The 19,844-nt window shown below is 44.2% G+C and overlaps 1 protein-coding gene across 2 annotated transcripts; it reads right to left on the minus strand.

The window, feature by feature from the left end:
* Positions 1-268: 268 nt before the first annotated feature.
* Positions 269-16,444, minus strand: LOC131708971 (IgGFc-binding protein-like). Of its 2 annotated transcripts, none has more exons than XM_059010470.1 (17): positions 16,309-16,444; positions 13,766-15,001; positions 12,309-12,913; positions 11,650-12,217; positions 9,753-10,354; positions 9,074-9,638; positions 8,747-8,946; positions 8,244-8,385; positions 7,824-8,161; positions 6,892-7,462; positions 4,858-5,462; positions 4,200-4,767; positions 2,210-2,811; positions 1,531-2,095; positions 1,202-1,401; positions 740-881; positions 269-657 (listed from the first exon to the last, which is right to left on the minus strand). In XM_059010470.1, exons 1-17 carry the CDS (start codon positions 16,355-16,357, stop codon positions 305-307), a joined length of 7,911 nt encoding a protein of 2,636 aa, XP_058866453.1. In that variant the 5' UTR covers positions 16,358-16,444; the 3' UTR covers positions 269-304. The 2 variants fall into 2 exon arrangements, with proteins under 2 accessions (XP_058866453.1, XP_058866454.1); XM_059010471.1 differs by having other exon boundaries at positions 13,766-14,998; positions 16,309-16,443.
* Between the last annotated feature and the right edge of the window lie 3,400 nt (positions 16,445-19,844).

The raw sequence follows: 19,844 nt of genomic DNA on the forward strand, positions 1-19,844 counted from the left end.
TTAAAAAAACCAACAAAAAACCCTGGCAGCTGGTTTTTACTTTCTAGACTACTCTATGCATAACATATGTGAAGTGAAATCTGAAATCTACTTCAAGACTGCATTTAAACCTTATTTCATTCACAATTCCATAGAATTGATACAACCTTGAAACAAAAGGGCAGCTACCAAATACTGAAAAGTAGATTACATGATCAGTTAGAGACAGTCTAGTTTTATTTCACATCCACACTGCATTATTCTATGCGTGACCAGTTGCTGCCCCAGGATATATATACTGTGCTCATTATTACTCAAATACTGGTTAAACTCTCCTTACCCACACAAACCCCAGCTCCTGCCTCACAACTGTGATAGTATCTCCAGAAACCGCTACATAGACAGTTTTGATGGAAGACAACAGCCTGCTCCCTAAGTGCTCGTTCTGCACTTGGACAGAGAACTGGGGGACATTTATTTGATTTCCACATTTTTGGGCAAGGGTGTAGGTGCAGTTTCCATGGAAGTCAAAGTTCATCCCATCAAAGGTGTGGTAGTGAGGGCCTCCCAAGACCCAACAAGATGTCGAGTCTGCAACGCAGGTGGGCTGGAGGTTTATGACCTGGCACTTGGTGTTAGGCGGGCAGTCGATTCTGTCACAAGGGAGGGGGCCATCATCTGAAATACAGCATTTTATAAAAGTTACATAATGTCTTAGAGAGAAAAGGAAATCCAAGAACGTCTTCTGAATGAGTCGTACCTGGTTTGAAGCATCCCATAATCCCGTCCTGGACTCTGCAGACCAAACTCTTTGGACAGGATGCCTCCATGCATTGTAGGCCTGTGGATGGAGAGCAGCTACATTTCCTGCTGCACATCTGTTCCCAAACGACCTCACCAGCCTGCATGCAAAACAAAGGCAAGAAAATGCAGAAATGAGACTGACCAAGACTTGTGAGACTGATGAACAGGGTCTATTCAAGCTGCATCTATTCAAGCCCACGAAACACTAAACAATAAATATAATATCAAAATATGCTACCCCTCCCTCAATTCAATATCTTGTGTTTGAAATTTAGAATAAGGTTACATTGCCCTTCATGCGTTTTAAATTAATTTGCAAATAGTTCAACGCAATAAGCTGACAATTTGCCAGGATATCAACCAAGTGCAGAGACCAATACTTGGTATGAACATTGTGCAGGCAGTGCCAAATGTATACCTTGTAATATCTTCCCTTCTCAAAACAACCGCAGCTGTTCGCTTCAACACATCTGTCCCCATCTAGCCGGTAGCCAGCATTGCATTCGCAGCCCTCTGCACACGTCAGCATGCAAGTCATTTTCCCAGTTATCCCAGCACAGGACATGGCACAGGTACTAGCACAGAGTTTGTACTGGGAGTTAGCAGGGCACGCCATGGCTGAAACAGAAGACAAATCGTACAAGTACTGTATTGGACCCCAAAGAAATAAGATTAAACAATGTAAACCATGTAACTCCGATTTACAGGAACTAGAAATCATGTAACAAGGGAGGCAAAAATACTCACGGCAGAAATAGTCATTCCTCCAGGGTTGGATTTGCACCCCCGCCACCTGGCAGGCAGCTGTGTAAGCCTGTAAGCTGTGACACAGCTGCTTCGTCCCACCATCAGATAGACACAGGTCATACACACAGTCATTGAAGTAACCCTGGGGGTCTACCACCGGGAAGCAGGAGCTGAAGGGTCCGGTGGGCGCAGTGATCATCCCGCAGTAACCAGCCGCTCCAAACAGGGACTTCCCAGAACGATCGCAGAGAGGGCAGTCGTTTCCACAGCCGTCATCGCAGTCAGCGCCTGGCACAAACACCTTCCAGGAAGAGCCCAGCGCCTGGACATCTGTAGTCTGGCTGCCATCCGCAAGCTGGAAATCATCCCCCGGGTTCCCGTTGTAGTTCCCACAGAGACCGCACATCTGGCCCATGTAGGTTTGAGGCACCGTCACCACCACACAGTACAGCAGATCATACACCACCTCCACACCTGCCTCTGTCTGTATAAGCACGTTGAGACCATGCTGAGTCACACTAACCCGGTCCAGGACAGCAGGAATGTTCCACATGATGCCATCCACCTGGGAGAGATGTTAGGAAGGAGGTTTACTTCTGGATCAACTAATAATTTGGCTAAAATAATGTATTTTCTTAACATTCATTAACTCAAGTTTAGACACATTTAACAATCTTACCTTGACTTTTCCGCTCAGCCCTTGCGTCAAGGTAAAGTTGCTCCCATAGATCCCCAGCTCCACCAGCTTTGTAACAGCCACTGTCCCGCTGCCCCACTTCTCATTCTGCACGCGCACAGAGAAAGGCTCCACACTACCCATGGCTCCGCTTTTAGGGCAGCTCACAGCCAGCGTGTAGGCGCAGGTGCCCTGGAAGTCGAAGGCACGCCCATCGAAGGAGTAGTAGTGTGGGTCCCCGGAGGCAGAGCACTTGCCGGAAACCATCACAGGGATACACTTGCGCACTCCATTTTCTACACCGCATTTTTCACCTTTGGCACAAGTGAAGGGGAGACACTTGATCTGGCCATTTGACCCACAAGTGCACCGCTGCTGGCACAGAGATTCAGGGAAAAAGCTCTCCCCAGGTTGGTAGTACACATTGTTGTGGAGGCAGCCACACTCTGAAGAGGGGACACAATTCACCCCGCTGAGGACAAAACCAGTCGCACACCGGCAGCCCTCCATACAAGGAGCATCAAGAGGGACTGGTGATTCAATGCAGGTACGGGGGAAGGCAGTTGAGCACAACTCATAGTTACTGTTGGCAGGGCAGGGCATATCTGTAAGGATAAGTAGAACATGATTTGTAAAAATAGGTTCAGGTGAGAAGTTGATTTTAGTCCAGATCTACTTGCCATAACTACAGTGTACTTGATACCAGGGGCCGGTTGCAATAAACACGTATGCTAGACTTGACTCAAGTCGGACTAGAAATCCACCCCCAAAAAGCGACAGGTTTCCCCAGTCTACTCGAATCAGAGGACAGGACACAAACCCAATCCAAGGACCTACGGTTCAGAATACACCTTTAAAACGTGAAGCAAACTTCCTGTTTACAAAGTTCAGGAACGTACTGGATTTCTAAATATTGATGCTGTTACTTTGATTTGTAAGGGACTCGTTCTTATTGTTACTGTTTCCATAATAAACCTGAATTCAATTATATAGTGCTTAGATTTTATTTTCTTAAATCACACGAAAGCTGCAGGCCTACTTATTTATTTTTACAGGTGATATGGGATACAAAATCAACACACAGATTGTGTGACAGTGGTCATGTTTGAATCACAATGACAGAAATTTTCAAAACGGCCATTTCTTGCAGAAAACGAGTAAGTAGACTGAGCACTTAAAGTCCTTCAATGTATTTCATACTACACAGGAGAAGAATGACAGCATTTTGACCTCATGGTCTTCAGCCATCTCTAACATTGGAATGTGTTTATCTAAAGTTTCAGAATTGTTGACGTCAACTTCAGCACAAACCACAACATAGCAGTATGTTGATAAAGTATACACTTACCAAAGCTGGACTGTGTGCATTTCAGAGTATGGCTGTAAAGGAATCAGATTCTATTGCCGTACCACCCACCATTGCCAGTTCACAGCTTCGGCGATCTCTGCCAAAGCTTCATTTTATCCTTACCAGTAAACGGCATTATTTTTTACAGTTCATGTGATATTAGTTTACATTGTCTAATGTACAGTAGCTGGCTTCTCGGTTTCAGAGAATTCATATTTTTCCCCTTAGACAATGTCTATAAATACGTCAATTAAGTATTGAATAGTATTTTTTAATTAAAGAAAATAACTGAACTGTGCATGCTGCATTTATTACTTATTACCATTCCTACCAGGAAAATCGAGAAATGTCCAATTGTGTTCATAGCCATTTTACATCATTTTAGATTTACTGAATTCAAATCCGGCTAGGTTAAGTCTTTGCTACCGCAACCATTTCTCAAGCCAGACTAACACTAGCCCGACTTGCTGGTCCAGTTTGAAGTCAGACTTCAAGACTTTATTGCAACTGACCCCGAGTGACTTTTCTAAATTACATTGATTCTCAGCGTTCACTGGCTAGTGATAGAACCATCATATCTTGGCACTAATTAGGCTTCATAAATACTCAACATATGAGCTTGGTAGTCTTCAGGAAGACTCTTACCACAGAAGCCCTTGGATCTCCAGGGATAGATGTTGGCCCCCACTTCCTGGCACGTAGCCACAAAGCTAGCAATAGACTGACACAGGATAGACTGGAGACCTTTGTAGATACAGACATCATAGACACAATTCTCAAAGAACCTCTTTGGATCCACAACACCAAGGCAGTCTCTGAAAGGCCCTCTGGGGTCTGTGATCCTTCCACAGAAGCCACTCCCTGCATAAGCCAATTTCTCTTTATCACTGCACACTGGACAGGAACCCTGACATCTATCAACACAGCCAGGAACGTCGCCAGTCTTCCATCTCTCTCCAAATGCATCTGGGCTGAGGACCGTCTGGCCATTCTTTCCAATCAGGTCATCAGCTGGATCACCATTGTAGTTCCCACAAAGGCCACAGAGGGAGCCAGAGTATGCAGCAGACACAGTGACGGTGACACGGCTGCTCCAGTCAAAGGTCAGCCTGAGACCAAAATCCGTTCGTACAACTGCATTCATCCCAATCCGGTAAACTTTCACTTTGCCATTACTGAAAGAGTAAGGTAGGTTGATCAAGATGCCATCCACCTGCACAGAAGAAAAAAAGGCATTTTCATGCATCAGTATTGGTATTCAGGAAGTTCATTATCAAGTTAGGCAAACTGGAAACCAACCTACCTGAACCTTACCACTATTGTCTTTGCTGATCTCAATGGTGATGCCATACACCTTCACCCGCACCATCTTGGAGTAAGACACCACTGTGCTTTCCCTGTTGTCATTCTGCACATGCACCTCAAAAGGAGTCAAACTGGGATTGTAGGAGCACAGCGCCACCAGCTGGTAAATGCAGGTGCCCTGGAAGTCATACCTGCATCCATCAAAGGTGATGTAGTGAGGATCTCCCTCAGCTGAACAGGTTTTGAAGGAATTAACAGAAGGATAACAGCCCCACACCCCATCGACAAGCCTGCACTCCTCAGAGGGTTTGCATGAAGCTTGTTTGCATGTCACCCGGCTTGTGTAGAGATCACAGGTACACTGCTGTGTGCAGCGCTCGTCAGCCCAGAACTTCTCATTGGGCAGGTAGTAATATCCCTGATAGGTGCAGCCGCATCGCTGGGCAGGAACACACAGACTGCCGCTCCTCAAATACCCAGCGTTGCACTGGCAGGTCTCCACACAAGGCAGCAGGCACCTGGACGAGGCTTCAGGGACACTGCATGTTGCTGGGCAGGCAGATCCACAAGACTCATAGTGACCATCGTCTGGGCAGTATATGGCTAGGGACAAATTTAAAAAATTGACATTTATTCCACCACTGGTTTCAGTTCTGTAACCAATAGTGTCTACATTTTACAGACATGAAGTGGCTAGCCTTAATTAGCTTCAGTATGTCGCTGTACTTCCCAATAAAAAATCCCAAATATGCAATCAGTTTTAATAAATGCATAAAAATGTGCATAGCAATTTTGCTGGACAGGTTGTCTGACTTCCCTAAAACTTCCACTAACTGCATCTCCCAGAACAGTGTTTTCAGTTACTAGGAAACTGCACAACTAATTATAACAAATATACACCAAAGTGTGCAATAAAGTGTCTAATTGTATGAAGCTTCTGGTGAAGTGGATCCTCCACATTCGGTCTCGTTACGTCTCTTGCCACAAGAGTTTATTCCTATTAATCGAGGGTCTATTTTTTGAACTGCCTGTTGTCACTCGTAACAAAAAATTAGTTTATATGCCATGCTTAGGGAAGAAGTCATGATCAGTTGTAGTGATTGTGAGAGAAATGATTAGAAATCAAACCGGAGTGCTCCCGAGTGGCACATCCAGTAAAGGCGCTCCGTGTGGAGTGCAGGATGTGTGCCCTCTAGTCTGGACGTTGCGAGTTCGAGTCCAGGCTATTCCATTTGCTGACTGAGGACGGTGGCTTCTAGGGGGAGGCGCTCAATTGACCAAGCGCCGCACGGGGGGAGGGAGGTCGGCCAGGGTGTCCTCGGCTCACCGTTCACCAGCGACCCCTGTAGTCTGAGAGCTGCGTTGTCCTCCGACGCTGTATCTCTTGGGCGGCTGCATGGCGAGTCCGCAGTGTGAAAAAAAGCAGTCAGCTGATGGCACACACTTCGGGAGGACAGTGTGTGTTCGTCTTCACCCTCCCGAGTCAGCGCAGGGGTGGTAGTGGTGAGCTGAGCATAATAAAATTGGCCATTCCAAATTGGGAGAAAATAAATAATTGGCAACGACAATTTATAAAAAAATAAAAAATCAAACCGGCATAAAAAGATTTGAGAGATAGCTTTTCTCCAGTTTGAGTCTGTATTTCATATAGGTTTTTGTAGCTTTTATTGTTGTGGACTATTTGGCTGTCACTGTAGTTGCTGTTCTGTCACTCCGGCAGCGCACTGTGTTTATTCATTTTTAGAGAGGGAAACTCAGGAAAGAACAGAAATGTAGCACCGACTGGCTGAAACACTTTACAGCATGCTGATGCAGAGTCATTATCGGCATGAGATGGGATGTTGGTGTGGTTCAATTGTCCTTACCATGTGAAAGATGTCTGGGGGCATGCCCGTTTCATGTAAATTAAACCACCACACATTCACCTTGGCCAGCGTTTTTGAAATCATACTAGAACAGTTCAACAAAGCTTCATCTATAATGAAATTCTGTGGGCAAAGAGAATATTAGGGGAAAAAAGAAAATAACTTACGACACACAGCCATCTCTCTCCACTCTTGCAGCTTGATCCCAGCTCTCTGGCAGGCATCTGCATAGGCCTCCAAAGCCTGGCAGAGAAGAGTCTGGTTGCCATTGTTCACACACAGGTCGTACATACAATTCTGTTGATAAATGCTTGGATCAATCAACGCCTGGCACACTGCAAAGGGACCACTGCTTTGGGTCAGCAACTCACAAGAGCCGTCCATCTTGTATTGCTGGGCCATGCGCGGATAGCAAACAGGGCACGGGCCGTTGCAGTCAGCCTGGCAGAAGCGGTCTGCGTTGTCCACCTTCCAGCTCCACCCGAAATCCATTTCATTCTTCACCCGAGAGCCGCTTGGGGTCACAAAGTCATCAGTGGAGTCGCCATTGTTGTTGCCACACATCCCGCAGACCCTCTCCGTGAACGATCTGGCGAGTTTGATCACCAGGTATCCGTTCCAGTTGTACATCACAGAAACGCCAAAGTCCATTTCCACAACCAGCAGTGCACCGCTCTGGTACAGTTTAATCTTCCCCAATTGGAGAGAGAAGGGCAGGTATCGTCTCACACCATTCACCTTCATAATGAAAGCATGCAATAAAACAAGCAAGCACTTATTTTAAATCACATTAAAAAAAACAGCAGCTGTTTTTACTCTCTAGACCACTATATGCATAACATGTGAAGTGAAATCTCAAAATCTAGAACTCTACAAGATTGCATTTAAATCTTATGTCATTGACAATTCCATAGGTTGATACAACCTTGAAACAAAAGGACAGCTACTAAATACTGAACAGTGGATTACAAGATCAGTTAGACAATAGTCTAGTTTTATTTCACATCCACACTGCATTATTCTATGCATAACCAGTTGCTGCCCCAGGATATATAGACTGTGCTCATCATTACTCAAATACTGTTTAAACTCTCCTTACCCGCACAAACCCCAGCTCCTGCCTCACAACTGTGATAGTATCTCCAGAAACCACTACATAGACAGTTTTGATGGAAGACAACAGCCTGCTCCCTAAGTGCTCGTTCTGCACTTGGACAGAGAACTGGGGGACATTTATTTGATTTCCACATTTTTGGGCAAGGGTGTAGGTGCAGTTTCCATGGAAGTCAAAGTTCATCCCGTCAAAGGTGTGGTAGTGAGGGCCTCCCAAGACCCAACAAGATGTCGAGTCTGCAACGCAGGTGGGCTGGAGGTTTATGACCTGGCACTTGGTGTTAGGCGGGCAGTCGATTCTGTCACAAGGGAGGGGGCCATCATCTGAAATACAGCATTTTATAAAAGTTACATAATGTCTTCGAGAGAAAAGGAAATCCAAGAACGTCTTTTGAACGAGTCGTACCTGGTTTGAAGCATCCCATAATCCCGTCCTGGACTCTGCAGACCAAACTCCTTGGACAGGATGCCTCCATGCATTGTAGGCCTGTGGATGGAGAGCAGCTACATTTCCTGCTGCACATCTGTTCCCAAACGACCTCACCAGCCTGCATCCAGAACAAAGGCAAGAAAATGCAGAAATGAGACTGACCAAGACTTGTGAGACTATGATGAACAGGGTCTATTCAAGCTGCATCTATTCAAGCCCATGAAACACTAAACAGAAATATTCATACAATGAGAAATATATAAGTATATTCAACATAAAAAAATTAAAATATGCTACCCCTCCCTCAATTCAATATCTTGTGTTTGCAATTCAGAATAAGGTTACATTGCCCTTCATGTGTTTTAAATTAATTTTGCAAATAGTTCAACTCAATAAAGCTGACAATTTACCAGGCAATCAACCAGGTGCAGAGACCAATACTTGGTATGAACATTGTGCAGGCAGTGCCAAATGTATACCTTGTAATATCTTCCCTTCTCAAAACAACCGCAGCCGTTCGCCTCAACACATCTGTCCCCATCAAGCCGGTAGCCAGCATTGCATTCGCAGCCCTCTGCACACGTCAGCATGCAAGTCATTTTCCCAGTTATCCCAGCACAGGACATGGCACAGGTACTGGCACAGAGTTTGTACTGGGAGTTAGCAGGGCACGCCATGGCTGAAACAGAAGACAAATTGTACAAGTACCTTATTGGACCCTAAAGAAATAAGATTATACAATGTAAACCATGTAACTCCGATTTACAGGAACTAAAAATCATGTAACATAAGGGAGTAATACTCACGGCAGAAATAGTCATTCCTCCAGGGTTGGATTTGCACCCCCGCCACCTGGCAGGCAGCTGTGTAAGCCTGTAAGCTGTGACACACCTGCTTCGTCCCACCATCAGATAGACACAGGTCATACACACAGTCATTGAAGTAACCCTGGGGGTCTACCACCGGGAAGCAGGAGCTGAAGGGTCCGGTGGGCGCAGTGATCATCCCGCAGTAACCAGCCGCTCCAAACAGGGACTTCCCAGAACGATCGCAGAGAGGGCAGTCGTTTCCACAGCCGTCATTGCAGTCAGCGCCTGGCACAAACACCTTCCAGGAAGAGCCCAGCGCCTGGACATCTGTAGTCTGGCTGCCGTCCGCAAGCTGGAAATCATCCCCCGGGTTCCCGTTGTAGTTCCCACAGAGACCGCACATCTGGCCCATGTAGGTTTGAGGCACCGTCACCACCACACAGTACAGCAGATCATACACCACCTCCACACCTGCCTCTGTCTGTATAAGCACGTTGAGACCATGCTGAGTCACACTAACCCGGTCCAGGACAGCAGGAATGTTCCACATGATGCCATCCACCTGGGAGAGATTTTAGGAAGGAGGTTTACTTCTGGATCAACTAATAACTTGGGTAAAATAATGTATTTTCTTAACATTCATTAACTCAAGTTTAGACACATTTAACAATCTTACCTTGACTTTTCCGCTCAGCCCTTGCGTCAAGGTAAAGTTGCTCCCATAGATCCCCAGCTCCACCAGCTTTGTAACAGCCACCGTCCCTCTGCCCCACTTCTCATTCTGCATGTGCACAGAGAAAGGCTCCACACTACCCATGGCTCCGCTTTTAGGGCAGCTCACAGCCAGCGTGTAGGTGCAGGTGCCCTGGAAGTCAAAGGCACGCCCGTCGAAGGAGCGGTAGTGTGGGTCCCCGGAGGCAGAGCACTTGCCGGAAACCATCACAGGGATACACTTGCGCACTCCATTTTCTACACTGCATTTTTCACCTTTGGCACAAGTGAAGGGGAGACACCTGATCTGGCCGTTTGACCCACAAGTGCACCGCTGCTGGCACAGAGATTCAGGGAAAAAGCTCTCCCCAGGTTGGTAGTACACGTTGTTGTGGAGGCAGCCACACTCTGAAGAGGGGACACAATTCACCCCGCTGAGGACAAAACCAGTCGCACACCGGCAGCCCTCCATACAAGGAGCATCAAGAGGGACTGGTGATTCAATGCAGGTACGGGGGAAGGCAGTTGAGCACAACTCATAGTTACTGTTGGCAGGGCAGGGCATATCTGTAGGGATAAGTAGAATGATAACTACAGTGTACTTGATACCAGGGGCCGGTTGCAATAAACACGTATGCTAGACTTGACTCTCAAGTCGGACTAGAAATCCACCCCCAAAAAGCAACAGGTTTCCCCAGTCTACTCGAATCAGAGGACAGGACACAAACCCAATCCAAGCACCTACGGTTCAGAATACACCTTTAAAACATGAAGCAAACTTCCTGTTTACAAAGTGCAGGAACGTACTGGATTTCTAAATATTGATGCTGTTACTTTGATTTGTAAGGGACTCGTTCTTATTGTTACTGTTTCCATAATAAACCTGAATTCAATTATATAGTGCTTAGATTTTATTTTTTATTTTCTTAATCACACGAAAGCTGCAGGCCTACTTATTTATTTTTACAGGTGATATGGGATTCAAAATCAACACACAGATTGTGTGACAGTGGTCAAGTTCGAATCACAATGACAGAAATTTTCAAAAGGGCCATTTCTTGCAGAAAACGAGTAAGTAGACTGCGCACTTAAAGTCCTTCAATGTATTTCATACTACACAGGAAAAGAATGACAGCATTTTGACCTCATGGTCTTCAGCCATCTCTAACATTGGAATGTGTTTATCTAAAGTTTCAGAATTGTTGACGTCAACTTCAGCACAAACCATAACACTGTGTGCATTTCAGAGTATGGCTGTAAAGGAATCAGATTCTATTGCCGTACCACCCACCATTGCCAGTTCACAGCTTCGGCGATCTCTGCCAAAGCTTCATTTTATCCTTACCAGTAACGGCATTATTTTTTACAGTTCATGTGATATTAGTTTACATTGTCTCATGTACAGTAGTTGGCTTCTCCGTTTCAGAGAATTCATATTTCTCCCCTTAGACAATGTCTATAAATACGTCAATTAAGTATCGAATAGTATTTTTAAATTAAAGAAAATAACTGAACTGTGCATGCTGCATTTATTACTTATTGCCATTCCTACCAGGAAAATAGAGAAATGTCTAATTGTGTTCATAGCCATTTTACATCATTTTAGATTTACTGTATTCAAATCCGGCTAAGTCTTTGCTACCGCAACCATTTCTCAAGCCAGACTAACACTAGCCCGACTTGCTGGTCCAGTTTGATGTCAGACTTCAAGAACTTTATTGCAACTGGCCCCGAGTGTCTTTTCTAAATTACATTGATTCTCAGCGTTCACTGGCTAGTGATAGAACCATCATATCTTGGCACTAATTAGGCTTCATAAATACTCAACATATGAGCTTGGTAATCTAAAGGATGACTCTTACCACAGAAGCCCTTGGATCTCCAGGGATAGATGTTGGCCCCCACTTCCTGACACGTAGCCACATAGCTAGCAATAGACTGACACAGGATAGACTGGAGACCTTTGTAGATACAGACATCATAGACACAATTCTCAAAGAACCTCTTTGAATCCACAACACCAAGGCAGTCTCTGAAAGGCCCTCTGGGGTCTGTGATCCTTCCACAGAAGCCACTCCCTGCATAAGCCAATTTCTCTTTATCACTGCACACTGGACAGGAACCCTGACATCTATCAACACAGCCAGGAACGTCGCCAGTCTTCCATCTCTCTCCAAATGCATCTGGGCTGAGGACCGTCTGGCCATTCTTTCCAATCAGGTCATCAGCAGGATCACCATTGTAGTTCCCACAAAGGCCACAGAGGGAGCCAGAGTATGCAGCAGACACAGTGACGGTGACACGGCTGCTCCAGTCAAAGGTCAGCCTGAGACCAAAATCCGTTCGTACAACTGCATTCATCCCAATCCGGTAAATTTTCACTTTGCCATTACTGAAAGAGTAAGGTAGGTTGATCAAGATGCCATCCACCTGCACAGAAGAAAAAAAAGGCATTTTCATGCATCAGTATTGGTATTCAGGAAGTTCATTATCAAGTTAGGCAAACTGGAAACCAACCTACCTGAACCTTACCGCTACTGTCTTTGCTGATCTCAATGGTGATGCCATACACCTTCACCCGTACCATCTTGGAGTAAGACACCACTGTGCTTTCCCTGTTGTCATTCTGCACATGCACCTCAAAAGGAGTCAAATTGGTATTGTAGGAGCACAGCGCCACCAGCTGGTAAATGCAGGTGCCCTGGAAGTCATACCTGCATCCATCAAAGGTGATGTAGTGAGGATCTCCCTCAGCTGAACAGGTTTTGAAGGAATTAACAGAAGGATAACAGCCCCACACCTCATCGACAAGCCTGCACTCCTCAGAGAGTTTGCATGAAGATTGTTTACATGTCACCCGGCTTGTGTAGAGATCACAGGTACACTGCTGTGTGCAGCTCTTGTCAGCCCAGAACGTCTCATTGGGCAGGTAGTAATGTCCCTGATAAGTGCAGCCGCATTGCTGGGCAGGAACACACAGACTGCCGCTCCACAAATACCCAGTGTTGCACTGGCAGGACTCCACACAAAGGAAAATGCAGTTGAATGAGGCTTTAGGGTCACTGCATGTTGCTGGGCAGGCAGATCCACAAGACTCATAGTGACTGTTCTCCGGGCAGTTCATGGCTAAGAGGATATCAAAGACCTTTAGGGTTAATGCTAGGACTGATTTCAAGGGCCAAAGTCAAACTGAATGAATAAGCAAAGCATGCAATGTTAACATATGAACAAATTAAATCATAACCCATATCTGTGGCAAAAAGTATACAATACATTTTAAGAGCCATTGAGAAAGGAACTGGAAGAATATTAAAAGTATTAAACAAATCTAGCAGGGTGCAGATGACATTGTATTACAGAATACATACAATTGATTTTCTAAAATAGGAATTATCTGCATTGAAAATAGGTTTTATTTAAAAATGGTACAACTCAAATTCCTATAAAACTAAAAACACCAAGTTAACCAAATTACCAGATATTTAAAACACTGTGTAGCACTAACCATTCTGAACTCCGCATAAATCAGTAAACATTTAGCCTGATAGTACCTGTTGAGGAAGCCACACTCTGAAGAGAGGACATGAAGGAAGTGCACTAGCACTACTAAAATAATTAAATAAATAAATAAAATAGCAATCAATCTGATGTACTTACGACTGTATGTATATATGTATGTAGCCGCTAAAGGTTGAACTCAGATTCTTTAGTAATGTACGGCCCGCTATAAACATGAGGTTAAACTAGTTTTCTAGATATGCAGCCTGTGATAAGTTGTTATTTATATATTTAAGAGGCCCATAAAGTATTTCACTTATCTTTGTGGAAATTAAAAAAAAAAAAATCTGGCAATATATTTCTCTAGGTAAATGTTGCAAATACTTAAACGTTCCCTTAAAATGAGCAGTTAAAAACATGGACAGTTTTATATCCTAAACGTGAAACATTTTAATAGAGACAAATAATTAAAAGTCTTACTTTGTTCAGTGCACACTGCCGGGTATCCATAGGAACTTTCTGAGGCAGTGCCAACAATGTACAGCCCAAAGATGCCACCCTGTTGCCAGAGGTTGTGATCCCCAGGGTTTGCAATGCCCATAACTGCCCAGGAGTAGTCAGACTCTTTCACAGGACTCCAGCGGACATCAGGGGGCAGGGGTTTCTGATCGAGCGCAATCAGGATCCCGTTCGCACCCTTAGCCACCATCACAGCGCTATTCTGAAAGGATGGCATTGCAGTGAAGTTGTAATTGAAGCAGTATGTGCCGGTGTCTGCTATGCCCATCATGAAGGGGGCGACGGCGGGCAGAGCCCCAGGAACGCTCCCTGTGCAGAAGTAGATCACCTGTACGCCCTGGGAGGCTGTGATGTACATGGGACTGGAGGGGTCAACCTGAAACTGGGCTACCGTGCCGCCCAGCACGTCCTTCAGTTGTAGGGCTTTGTTGTACTGGATATTGATCCTGGTGTTCTGGAAAGCGACTACGTAGACCAAGTCCGAACCCGATCGAGAAGCCAGGGGTGGTACCACATAGCTGAGCCCCCAGCTGGGGGCAGGGATGAGCTGTTGGAACCCGTAGTGACACTTCACTGTGTTTTGAGGGGAGCAGGTGAATCCACACATCACACCCACAGAATCTGTAGTCCTGATTTCTGTGCCGGATAAGCTGTTGGCACCCTGCAGCTGCACGCTTTGAAACTCTGATAGGGTAATCTTCACCACATCTCCCTTGGAGTAGAGGGTGCCTTGAAAAGTGACCTGGCTGGTGAGGAAGATTTCAATGGCGTTTTTATACTTGTGGTTGGTGATACCGATCTGCCTGTAGGTCTCTTGCTGGGGTACTTGAGGTGTGATTGCGTAGTAACGGTTGCCCCAGTACCCGACTGGGTAGAGCAGGGACGTTACACAAGCTCTTGACTTGCAGCTGACTGCCAAGACCGAGACCTCTTGATCAGCTTGCACGATGCAAGCGTTTGAGGAATAGGTGTTGCCCCTCATCTCAACGTTCCCCGGTAACTCTACAGACCTACTCTGGCCAGAGAAGAGAGTGAACTCCTTCCTGAAAGAGGACTGGTAGACTTGCACCGTGACCAAGGTAGAAGCAGAGTAGGAGGTTATCATCAGCTCCAGACGAGAGTCCGAGCTCGGGTCATTGTTCTGCAGAAAAACGTTGACAAACTCTTTGCCAGCAGGACTTGCTGAGCAGAAACCTGCTGGTGGGGAAGAGAGAAAGAAACCCATGTACATTTTTTTTCACAGTGTAAAATCGTGAGATTAGATGTGTTAATGGTGTTTGGATATTCTGGTGCACATATTCAAACAGTACACATTTTGGTCCAGAATTACAACACAATTACAAAAGCACTGAAGAGAATGTCTCAAATGCTACATGTACTTTGTATTGCAGAACCATATTGATTTTAATGCATTTGGGGCCTGATGCTTCGTGGATTAATTGAATTGGTGCGTTATATGTATTAAGTGTTTTCTGCTTAACTTTATATATGCTATTATCTCTCTGCAATCCTCACCCTAAACTAAAAGGGGACAAAAAAGAATTCTCTGAATTTGAATGCTCAGCCGTATTTCACAGTGACACAGTGCGTTCAGCTATTCCAGTGTTAAACACAAGCCAGTACATACTGTACACGGGTAGAGCCAAGTTACGGCTCAAATTTCATCAGCTTTGAATATTAAAATATCCCTTCCCTAGCTCTGCGTACACGAAACTAGCCTAAACTAAACAGCAATACAGGACGGCAACGTTCTCAAGCGGAGCTACAGTCGCACTAAAGCGATTACCAAGAACATGCTGCCTTTTAAAAGACTCAAAACATAACAGATTTTGGACAACCCAAATGCATAACATCCAAAAAAAGTAAAAATATAATAATTGACAGTTACTGTTCACGACTGTGTGTGTTTTCTTTTTAAAGAAATTGTTTTTGCTTTAAATGTTTTATACGGCAAAGTCTGCGTACAAAACGTCTGCATCGAGGTAGCTAAAATAAAGGCATGATTTTTCACCTTCACCTGTATTTGCCTGGCACTGGTCATATATTATGAGTTCCTGCTTCTGCGTTCATCTCATGGCTCTCTAATACTATGTATCTGCATGCGTTCTGTAGGTACAGACATACTGTACCAACCCCAGATAAGAAAGGGTGAGCTACTTTATTATAGCCTGCGGATTACCTTTTTATTAACAAACCAGCACTGCCATTCGCATCCTACTTTGTGATTCCTGCAACAGTGTAACTAGAAACAAGTGGAAGCGATGCGAATACTCAATTATGTGCACGATTATAGTCTATAACCATCGTGAAATTATTGCGCAGATCAACCCGCGTTTGGTGTAACGTGATATAAATATAACAAAACGTGCATTTTGTGCTGAAATGCACAAGAGTACGTCGTGCGTAACGTATTACTACAAGACGAGTAAAACCAGAGACTAGTGAGGGACAAGCGTCCCAATGTGTGTTCCTACCCAGCGATTTCAAACAGTTCCAAGACTTACCGCCGCTCAGCACAGAGAACACGCAGATCAGCAACAGTGTTCGCCACATTGCTGGAAGAAAAGAGAACACATCGGCTGCAGAACTGGGTTTATATTTACAGGTAGGGCGAGCGGACAAAAACGCAGCGCTCAAGCCAAATCACGCTACACTACTCAATTCAACTCAACAAACACGTGGAAATTGCATGTGCTGAATAATACACAATCATATTACATAGATAGGAAACTTAAAATAAGACGTGCAATAAGTCTCACAGTAAAGGCTGCAAGGACACACCTTCAACTGCTTAATTAAAGCTGCTTTTGTTATCGATGTGGCATTTGATCAGGGCACTGGAGCCTATAACACAGGTACGGTAATAATTTGCAGATCATGCAATCCTCGCACGGCTTTTGCACCCGTTTCAACAAGCGTAGTGTACGTGTCGAGGCTTGCCCAATTTTTAACAAGTTCTTACCTGAAATCTGGCTTAGCTATCGCGGGGAGACTGTTCCCTATTTATCAAGTTTGAGGTGCGCTTCTAATTAGTCTCTCAAACTCGAAGCACCTGCATTAAATTGGACACTGAGTCGATCTTCCTGGAATTAACTGGCCCTATGTTGAAATGTAAAATGAGTGATGATAATAATAATAATAATAATAATAATAATAATAATAATAATAAGTGATTGGAAAAGTGAAGCCTCGTGAATCACTGAACCTTTTGAACTATTGCTTCACTAAAGGGTTCACTGATCCGAATCACATACAGCGCTTCATGCTCTTTAGTGCCATCTAATGGTAGAGATGCACAACCCAGTGTCTTTAAATTCAAAGCATTAGTCAAATGTAACGGAACTCTCATGTGCCATTATGGACAACTGAACTATGAGTTTACAGTGAAGACAATGACCCTTACTATATTTTTGATACACACTAGTAATGTTCTTAGTTATACAGAGAATGTGCGTTTTAAAAAATTAACATATTAAACAATTAATATAAGATTGTTCACTTTCAAAAATCAACAGTGTCACATTAGGTTATTGTATTTATTTGGAGTAAAATATCATAAACAGGATGTTTTTTCTACTCTAACAAAATGTTTTGTACCAGCAGGGAATTGAACCCTATTTGCTCTCTTAACGGCAGAGCTATCTGTAATGCAAATTACAAATGACCCCTCCACCAACTGGGTAGGCAGTGTTCCTAGTAGGAGACCACGGAGGTAATATCGATTGTGAGGAACCTCTTTTCAGGCTATAATTCTGTATAGAAAAAAAACATTGCAAAAACTGTTCTGTCCGGCTTGCCTGAAACAGCACACTGTGCTAGAAATTGGACAGTGTTGATGAAATCATTAAGTTTCATTACTGTCAATGTTTGAAACATCAAAGGATTCCTAAGAGGAACACTCACAGGTCACATGTAATGGTTCAACTGACCCAAATGAACCTTTGCTTCCTGACATGTTTGCTTCATTTGGTTCATGCAGAGTCTAACCAGCTGAAGCCTCAATCCCATCACTGTCTAAATGTCCTTCTTCTACTAGGACAATCATTGGTGGAGTTTCCATGCGTGTTCTTTTTTTAACTCAAGACATTTGCTCAAGAAAAAATTCTCTTGTGAAATGCTTTTTTCGGTTTCCATTCGCTTAGTTTATTTTATACAAGTAAACCAGGCTTTTCACCCAACGTCATGCAAATGAATGGGAAAGGTTGAGGTTGATATGTAAATTAGCTATGTGTAAAATACTCGTGCTGTTTTTGAATACTACTAATGAAATTTTGTGAAAATGTTGTTTCCATGCGCAGAGAACTGGTACATGAGTGAATCAAAGCTGCTGTAATAAAGCAAACTACCTTGTGTCTGGTTGGTTAATAATGTGTTTTACTGCTCTTGCCCACATTGTTTTTTAAATGTCATTGGCGTGGTGGCATGTTGTTAGTATTGAATCCGGTTTCAACTCATTTATCTTACGACTCATTCATTAAAAATGAACTGGGAGGTATAAAATGAAACTGACCAACACAGGTATGCAGATCACTATGGCTGAAACCGGCAGAGACGTAGGATTCTAAAGCTCTGTGCCACACATCTTCCACGCATGCTCCCAAGGCTGTCTGGATTGGGAATAGTGGATGTTTTCATGTTGTTTCCGGAGCTTGAACCTCCAAACATCCCCTACCAGCAAATCCTTATGCCTTGTTATCTAATGCCAATGGCTAGCGAAAGGACGGTTTGGACACATACTTGTCCGTTTTGCTGGTGGGAAGAGGTTGTGCTGCATCACCCTTTCAGATCTGCAGAGGATAGAATCCTTTCGTGTCACTAGGGAAACATTCCACATTGTAGTGAAACTGGTAAAGGAAGATATGCAGCCAAAAAGGAATTACGTACAGCCTCCTGTGCCAGTGGAAAAAAGAGTGGCACTTGCTCTGTATAGGCTGGCATCCTCAGCTGGGTACAGGGTAGTTGGCAATGTGTTTGGGGTTCATCACTGTATTTACAAGTTTGTCAGTATCCATGTTCAGAGGCACTGCAACACGTACATAGCTATGCCAGATGGAACTGAAGGCAAAAGCATTGCTCTGCGGGACCGTCCTGCTTCTCCCGAACGGCACCTCCTTCCTCATTCCTGCAGGTAGGACTGTTTAATTTTTTTAATTTGTCCCTAGCTTGTGGGACTGTGCACTCTATCCCTCTTTCTGAGAGCATCAACCACTTGTTGGTACACATGCTTGTTACGCTGCTTCGGGCGATCGAGCTGGCTCAACACACCCAAGTCACTAACTATACTTATTAATGCCGGGTTTCCTCCTCGCTCCAGCGATTTTGAGTGAAGGGCGGACACGCGTTGTCTTTGGACATAGCTGGGTTCAGAAGCAAGGGAATTCAGTTACAGACATTTAGTAAGCAGTTCACTTGCTCTTCGTGTTTAACTTTAGCATAGTTTTTACAGCAAGGGTATTCTCAAACAGCTGCTTTAATACTATAACAAGGGCATAACACAGTTCATGGTAAGTGGTTTTATACAAAACTGTAAACTCACAAGAGATATACAACATGATAGGCCAGACACAGCAAAAAACAATGCTTGGATATATTGTGAAAAGTGTTGAATTTAAATCAAGGGAAGTAAAGTTAAAAGTTTACAATGCATTAGTAAGACCTCACCTAAAATATTGTGTTCAGTTCTGGTCACCTCGTTACAAAAAGGATATTGCTGCTCTAGAAAGAGTGCAAAGAAGAGCAACCAGAATTATCCCGGGCATGTCGTATGCTGACAGGCTAATCTAATCGAATCTATTCAATCTTGAACAAAGAAGACTACGCTGTGATCTGATTCAAGCATTCAAAATCCTAAAAGGTATAGACAATGTCGACCCAGGGGACTTTTTTGACCTGAAAAAAGAAACAAGGACCAGGGGTCACAAATGGAGATTAGATAAAGGGGCATTCAGAACAGAAAATAGGAGGCACTTTTTTACACAGAGAATTGTGAGGGTCTGGAACCAACTCCCCAGTAATGTTGTTGAAACTGACACCCTAGGAT

Source organism: Acipenser ruthenus, chromosome 41 (genome assembly GCF_902713425.1).
Source record: "Acipenser ruthenus chromosome 41, fAciRut3.2 maternal haplotype, whole genome shotgun sequence".
NCBI lineage: Eukaryota > Metazoa > Chordata > Actinopteri > Acipenseriformes > Acipenseridae > Acipenser > Acipenser ruthenus.

What these genes read in the sequence shown, in the direction of transcription:
- LOC131708971 (XM_059010470.1), bottom strand. Translation starts at nt 16,357, where the DNA reads ATGTGGCGAACACTGTTGCTGATCTGCGTGTTCTCTGTGCTGAGCGGC. An exon ending in GGCAGTGTGCACTGAACAAA is followed by an intron (nt 12,914 to 13,765) that starts GTAAGACTTTTA and finishes ATATCCTCTTAG; the next exon opens with CCATGAACTGCCCGGAGAAC. An exon ending in TATGGGATGCTTCAAACCAG is followed by an intron (nt 658 to 739) that starts GTACGACTCATT and finishes GCTGTATTTCAG; the next exon opens with ATGATGGCCCCCTCCCTTGT.